An 8,325-nucleotide genomic window follows, 5' to 3' on the forward strand; every position below is an offset into this window, starting at 1 on the left:
GGGTGAGCTGTTCCCCATGGGTGAGGCAGGACAGGAAGCCGGATTCACGAGTCACAGGAAGTCGGAAGTGATGTCATGCTGGACAAGAATCAGAGTCCGAATAACATTTTTTCATATTCGGACTCGAGTCCGAATTTAAATCATTGGTTGATTTAAATCAGGTTGATTTAAATCAGTTGATTAAAAAAATTTAAATCAACTTGATTTTTAAAATAAAAATCAGTGATTTAAATCACTTTTTAAAAAAATAATTTTTATTCAGTTTTTACATATTTCAACATTCAGAATTCCTTACCTTGGTTTCATAAAACAGATATAAGGTTTAGTACACTAATATTATCATGCTTAAAAGTCTGCTTTCCCCCCTTTCACTGTAAAGTAATACAGTATATTCAATTTACTTTTTCCCCCATAATTGAAATCAGAGCTGGGTTGTAAATCAGTTGATTTTTAAAATTTTAATCAACTTGATTTTGTGATTTAAATCACTTTTTAAATAATGCATTCTGTTTTTACATATTTAAACATTCAGAATTCCTTTCCTTGGTTTTATTAAACAGATATAAGGTTTAGTAGACTAATATAATCATGCTTAAAAGTCACTGTGAGATAATACAGTATTCAATTTTCTTTCTCTTCATAATTGAAAACCAGGGTTGGGTTGATTTAAATCAGGTGGATTTAAATCAGTTGATTTTTTAAAGTTTTAATCAACTTGATTTTAAAAATAAAACTCAGTGATTTAAATCACTTTTAAAAAATGTATTGTTTTTTCGTCTTCAAACATTCAGAATTCCTTTCCTTGGTTTTATAAAACAGATATAAGGTTTAGTAGACTAATATAATCAGGCTTAAAAGTCTGCTTTCCCCCCTGTCACTGTAAGTAGTAAATTAATGCAGTATTCAATTTACTTTTTTTTCATAATTGAAATTAGCATTTTCTTTTTCTTTTTAGACAAACACAAGCGCGCACATACACACACACACACTGTAATAAAATACAAGTTTATCTACCCCCTCCCCCCCTTTCCTTTTAGACTGACATTTTCTTCATTTTTTGTCTGTAGCCATAATTCACTGATAATAGCAGATTGAGGCTTTCTTTTGCAGTTGCTTAAATTAATCATGAGTTAAAATAAAGACAATGCATTCTACACTAAAAGAACATACTTTTAGCCACCAAAAATCCCAAACTGTGTCGACATTAAAAAAAAAATAAAAAAAAAAATAAAAAATCCGATTTAAATTAAAAAAAATCTGATTTAAATTTTAAAAATCGATTTTTTAAATTTTTATTTAAAAAATCAAAAAAAATCACCAACCCTGCCCAACAAGTGGGAAACTTGTTGTTGTAGTGATTCAAGATCTAAGATATCTATATATATCTAGATTTATATCTAGATCTATATATCTAGATCTAGAAATCTAGATAATCTAGATCTAGATCTAGATTAGATCTAGATTCTAGAGTAGTCTAGTTGTTGTAGTACTGTTTTAAACTTGTGTAGAGCAGACCAAGAACTAGATCTAGATTCTAGATCTATATCTAGGTACAAAAAACGCAGTGGATATTTTTACGGCGATCCTCGAAAAGCGACCCTACTCCGCCTCTCATATCCCCGTTGTTTTTTTGTTTGTTTGTTTTTTTTTGGGAGGGGGGGGGGGGGTTACAAATAATTTTGAAATTATGATGAAAATTCTGTAGGTGGATATCTAATTTCTTTGTAACTTAACAACTGTTTTGTTGATCTTTTAATGTCTTGATGTCTTTTATTTGTAAGGCACGTACCTATACATTGCATTCACAAGAGTCTCAAAGTCTTCCACATATATTTGTTCTTTCTAATCTAGATCTAGTTCATATGGTTTAATTAAATTGCGTCGGTGGCCTAGTGGTTAGGCTCTTGGACTCGCAACCGTAAGGTCGTGGGTTCGAATCCCGTCAAGGGCCCGACGTTGTGTCCTTGGGAAAGGCACTTAACACGAATTTTCCTCACTTCACCCAGGTGGGAATGGGTACCCGGCTATAGACAGCGAAAGATCTTGTCAGTTTGTTAGTGTTTGAGCGCTTAATCGACTGCTTGCACTGTATGCTTCCCAGGAAGCTGAGAATGTTTCGGAGTGTTCTATGGTCTGCTGGGGTAATAATATAGTGTAAAGCGCGTAGAGCCTGCTGCTGAGCGGGGATATGCGCTATACAAATGCTATCTATTATTATTATTATTATTAACTGAAATGATATATTTTTTTACAAGAGGGTAAAAAAAGCCAAGTATAGCATGTACAGCAGGTGTCTTTAAAATAATAATGGAAGTTGAAGATCTGAAAAAGTACTAATATATTAATTTGGTGTGGGTGGGGGTTGGCTGCAAATGTGAGAAAAGTGTAATTTGGGTTGTTTTAAAAGTCCTCAAAAGTGTAAGATTATATTTGAACAGCCCCATAGGTTTTCTAGTTCCTCATTATCACCATAATATCATTCTATTCTCTTCTTCATCTTCCTTCTCCCTTCCTCCACCACCACCTCTTCCTTCTTTTCCCCACCATCATCATTCACCCTCTCTTTATCATCACCACCACCATCACCTCCTCGTCATTATCATTACCATCATCATTGCCACTGCCAGCATCATCATCTCATTCACCGACATCACTACATGTACCACACCCACAAGAAGAGCGGCAATTTTGGAGTTAACACTTTTCGCCTTGGAAATGCCTTTAAAATGTTCCCCCTTCCTTTGCACTGAGCAGATTTTTGATAGGTCCTGTGTAAAATTTTTTTTTTTTTTGTTCACAATGATTAATTTATTAATTATTGTGATGCAATTTCAGAGTACATGAACATATTATTTTTTTTTACATTCAAATATCAAAATTTTGCTAAGTACGATTGACCATAGCATCTGTATACCATTCCACCAATTTTCATGTAATTTTGTTAGAGAGTAAGAAGCCTTCGATTTTTAAAAATTATTGTTTGTTTTGCAAGTTGGTGCTGTTTCCATTCCATGGCAACTTTCATATTTTCAGTCTTATCAAAATTTACTTTCTTCATTATTTCTTATGCCTGTAGCTATAATTTTTTTTCCTAAATATGAATCGCAATAAGAATCACCCTTGGGGTGAGCTGTTCCCCATAAAAATGGACAGTAATAATATGAGCATTTCAGAAAGCAATGAAAGGAAAACAAAACACAAAAACTTAAAAATTGCGATCTATTTTTTATTATTTGAAAGAATCCCACAACAAGGTCCAAGTAAAGACCATAAAAACATTGAATTGTTTAAGTCAAGATTAAAGACTAGATTATAATTATGATAATTACTAATAATAGAGGACATTTAATTATAGTGCCTTACTCTCGTTTTAACCAGCTCAAAAATATGTTACATTAGTTTAGTCATTTAGTAAAAGATAGTATAAAATAACAATGTCCAAATTTTTCTTTCTTCCAAACCTTTATTCAATTAGGGTGAGCTGTTCCCCTTAACAGTGGACAGTAATATGAGCACATCAGAAAGCAATGAAAGGAAAACAAAACACAATAATGGATAACCAACGCACAAAAACATAAAAATGAGATCTATTTTGTTTGAAAGAATCCCACAACAAGGTCCAAGTAAAGAACATAAAAACATTGAATTGTTTAAGTCAAGAATATTGACTATAATAATACTTCTTCTTCTTCTTCTCGATCGCATCATATAATAATACTAATAGAGGACATTAAATTTTTTATAGTGCCTTTGGTAAATTATAAACTGTCTGCAAAGGTACGTTTTGGGGCCCTCTTTTTTGCTGAATCTACTGTTCTTGAGCTCCTAATATACATCTGCACAAAATTACTTTGTTCAAACTGTTTGATGGCAGCTTCCAGGGTTTTGAAACTTTCAAATTCCGTCCCAATGTATATCGACCTAGCCTCTGCCATTTTGGAACTCAAGTGCACTCAAGTCGGTTGAAAAACATGTTCTACGCCATCAGTTTGTGACCGCCGTAAAAATAGCCCTGGAGGCTATCTTTACAGCTTGCCGTAAAAATAGCCACAGTGAATATTTAACGGCCTCTTTGAACAGTAAATTAGCAGACCACAACTACTCTGGTAATTACAAGTCCTAAGTTAAGGCGCGCTGGGTGATGATAGGAGGGTGTTAGAACACTTAACAGAAAGCCTAATTTGGATTTTATAGTGTATTGGGGGGGGGGGGGGGGTGTTAAAGAAGCCGTACCGGCAGGGTGGCCTCGTCGTTAACGGACTTTGGCCAAAAGGTTCGAACCCCGACCACTGACCTAAAAAAATTTTTTTTTTTGTCAGCGATCCCGACAGTGTTATAATCTTGAGCTTCGGCTTTTTATTGACGGTCCCCCTCCCCCCCGTCCCCTCGACATCCTCTTATGAAATCAAGTGATCCACCTTCGAAATGACTATTTGTGTACAGTAGGGTGTTATATAATAAACAACACTGGTCACTAGCGTAGTGGTAAGACACACTCTTCATAATTATGTTGAAGATCCCGGGTTCGAGTCTCGTTTGGGCCCACATTTTTTTCCGAGTTTTATTGCCAGAGGGGCCGTCTCTAAATGTCCCTGTGTTGAAAGAGACGAAACTACCATCTCAGTACTCAGTACGACAATAAATGCAATATTTCTGTCAACAATGTGACAGACTTAAAAAAACCCAATGAATGCGTAAATACTCAATACTGCCAGCAACTTTGACAGACACCTTAAAAAATGCCCCGTGTGTATCTTTAATAAAAATCAATAATTCTCCCTCCCCCCCCCCACTCCGGAGTCCTATACTTCGCAACGCTCAAACTTTGAAAGAACTTTGGTGACCCCAGCATCCGTAGGTACTCACATGATGACGTGTGATGCGAACACGCACAGGTTCACTGACTGGTCACGTTGGTGAGCCCGACAAGCTGAAAATCAGACTATATTTGATTTTCTTTTCTTTTTTTTTTTTAACAAGTGACAGCTCAGTCACAAATAGAATCTTTTGATTTATTTTCATGGCAACACAGTGTTTATAATTCACAACCTGCATATTCACAAATGTTGCGATTATTCATGGGTCATTCCCGTGGCAAATTACAGATTTCCTTATTAAATTCCCAGGCCATTCCCGGGTGTCGGGGATTCTTTTCAAATTCCCGGAGCCTGGCGGTCACCTAGTCAAGCGGTACAAGTGACAGGGCAGTTTCTTCAGACTGCACCGAATATGATGGAGTCAATCTTTATTGATCCATCGCATTGAAGTCAAGAACTAACCAGGCTTTCTGAATACATTTGTAAGCTAAATTACTGTTAAATGGGCACTGTTAGCAACTGACCATGACAATGCCCCTTCTCCAATGGAGTGGATCCTTTTGCGGACGTCGCCAATCGCAAGAAGTCCCTTTTAAAAAATTATGGAATAACGATGCGGCCAACCCCTCCCTGTTTTCATTATGTTCAGACATTTACACATGATATTTATTCGTTACCTCAACACATGAACCTATAATCGAATAAAAATATGATAAGAAAGCTTTGTAATGACCATGGACAAGTGACCTGTCAAATTTTCACTTTGGGATTTTAATCGACCAAATTCTTCAAACCATTGCCGCTCTCTCACTTTGCTGCCTATCGAGACTATCTTTGTTGTGAACATGAGACATAACTTCTTCCCCATCCCACACAGCAAACCATTACGCTGATTACTAAAAGCTCAATGTCTTGAGATTCTTTCTGCGTTATAGTGGTTAATTTCTGTGCCTTAAGTTTTTCTTCTAGACAAGTGTTTGTGGAGTACCCAATTTGTCCTATTTTTGTTACATACATATGAATAAATGATTGTTTATTTGAAAAGGGCATGATAGATCTCTCCAAAATCTGTGTTAAACTGACTACGAATATCATGTCTTTTACCATGAAAAATCTTAAATCTGGGCAAGTAATAATAGTCAAGTTTTAAGAGAAGAAAGATGCATCTGCATTTTTTAACTAAAGACACTCAGCATTAGCTCTTGTTTTACCATTAAACAAGAGAAAGTTACTCTGCATTTTAGTTTTAGTAAGAATTTTATGGCACTTGCAACACAATAAGGTCATATAAATGCCAAAAATTAGAGGTGTTACAAGAGAGTAACAAACATAAAAAAGAAGGAGGAGAGATCAGGACGATAGATGTTTGATAGGAAAGAAGGAGCAAACCACACCAGAGCACTCGCCAACCAACCACTTACTCTGCGTTTGTTCATAAATCATGCTGTGTCTGTGGCAGCCTTCATACAACTAGGAAAGATATATTGCGCGATTGAAAAAAAAAAGACAAAACTGTGTAAATACATGGGTAGAGTTAAACTTCTTGTATGGGGAATAAAAATAATGACAGCTAATACATTTATTCTTTTAATTTTTGTGTCGGAAATATGCGCGGACACTTAAAGAATGAATGTAAAGAAATCAGAGCATTGTCAGCTATTATAAATGATCATAAAATCGAAAATAAAAGCTGGAAAAGTCTGGTGCTGATTCAGTGTCACTGGAAAGCTAGAAATTATTCTTATAACCCAATTACGAAAAGTCTTCCCTGTTTTTAAGTCAGCTTACAAAACCTAGACTTAGCATTTTATTAAGAAAAGTAAGGAATTTCTGGAGTGTAAAGATACTGTTCGTGTATTTAATTGTAGATGTATTCTGGAACTAAATTCGGTTTGTACTTTTTCATACAGAGACTTCAGGGTAATTTTTATAAACTTTCGAAAAAATATGCGAATATTCACGATTATAAATGACACATGAAGCTGTATTTGGAGGAACTACTTCATAGCGAATTGTGTGCCAGATGGATAAAGTTGCAAAATTACAGCTTCCTATTATATGCGCAGATACCATCTTTTCTGAGTATCTGCACTAATGTTATGTCGTTCATGTTCCAATAGTTCGACAGTTTTTGTAATGCCGTTTATTTTATATTGATTTTTTTTTCATTCACACTTGTCAAAAAAATTTAACAATTTAGCATTGCCTACTTCACCGTGTCTAACGAAATAACCAGACAAGTTACAATGTCCATTCTTTTTTTACCCTCAAGAGCGAAAATATGTACTTTGTATGCATTAAATGATAATTACCTTAAATACTAGGTTACATCTATAACTGTGCGTTGAAAAGTACCAAAAATTAAGTCAGCCGAGACAGAGCGGTGACAGGGAGCTGACCCCCGTGACCCCGACGTGATAAGGCGCTCGGCGGGCCCCGCTGCAACTAAAATTCCACTGCTGGGGCGCCGTGTTCCAGACTGGCTGAAAATGCCGATTTCTCTGATTTTATTATTTTGATGAGCGCCTGATTTCACCAAGATGTCTCACAAATGTTGGGGGTTCCAGCTGCCCCAGTTTTAGATTTTCAATTTTCTTGAAAAAATAATTGATTTGCAACAGTTTTAGTGGCAATATATCATTGCATTAGTTTTCTGAAAATAGTTTGAAATTTTTACCATTGTTTTCTTGTTGCATGTTGGCATGGCATTGGAGGCGTGATCAATTCATGTAAAATTTGGACCGCATTGTCCTCCTTGGTTTATATATCTCTTTTTATAGACTGAAATTGGTGCATAATGAAAAGATTTCTGCGTCCAACCGATTTCGCCGTGTGGTAGACTGTAATAATGTACTGACGCAGGTATGTGATATGAATTCGAAAAGAGTACTGAACTCATACAAACGCATGATGTATATCTGTTTTGTTGTTTCAGGAAACTTATTGATGCAGATGTGTTTTCCAAGTCAGACCCAAGTAAGTTGGATTGCTTTTATAGTGGGGGGAAGGGTGCTATGCTTTTAGATTTTTAGATTTTAATTTTGATTATAAAACATACTACTGTATATATTTCATCATATGTATTGTTTGTTGGTTGTTTCTTTTTTAGCAAATTGTGGAAAATATTAGCTGCAAAAACCAGGGGGGAGTGAGAAGGCAGGGGAGGGGATATTCAGACAGTGAGTAAAAAGTGGTTTTCAGTTCAGGATGAAGAGAGTGAGAGAGTAAAAAAGAGAACAAAAATAAAAGCGTGTTTCAGTGCTATTTTCTCGTAGTCTCTGTGGACCCTTAAATGTTCAGCGTCGCGTTAATCATAATCTGTTAAACTCAATAAAGTATGCTCTTCTTTTCTTGGGTACCTCTGCAGAAGTTTTTTATAGATTTTTTAGTAAATCATATGGTCACACTCACAGATTTTCTATTTTAATTTTGGTTATTGTCAAAACATACTGCTACATATTTATTGGGTTTCTCTCTCTCTCTCTCTCTCTCTTTCTCTCTCTCTCTC

The 8,325-nt window shown here is 35.6% G+C and overlaps 1 protein-coding gene across 2 annotated transcripts in view; it reads left to right on the forward strand.

Moving 5' to 3' along the window:
* LOC101857025 (copine-8) overlaps positions 1-8,325 on the forward strand; it is a 49,447-nt gene that overhangs the window by 12,572 nt on the left and 28,550 nt on the right. For both annotated transcript variants that reach the window (XM_035970006.1, XM_005099283.3), the window contains exon 2: positions 7,753-7,793. Coding sequence is in view for 1 of the 2 variants with exons in the window: in XM_005099283.3 (XP_005099340.1) it covers positions 7,753-7,793 (41 nt within the window). In the remaining variant the exon portion in view is untranslated. The remainder of the gene's footprint in view (positions 1-7,752; positions 7,794-8,325) is intronic.

This window comes from Aplysia californica, unplaced genomic scaffold (genome assembly GCF_000002075.1).
Source record: "Aplysia californica isolate F4 #8 unplaced genomic scaffold, AplCal3.0 scaffold00208, whole genome shotgun sequence".
Classification (NCBI taxonomy): Eukaryota; Metazoa; Mollusca; class Gastropoda; order Aplysiida; family Aplysiidae; genus Aplysia; species Aplysia californica.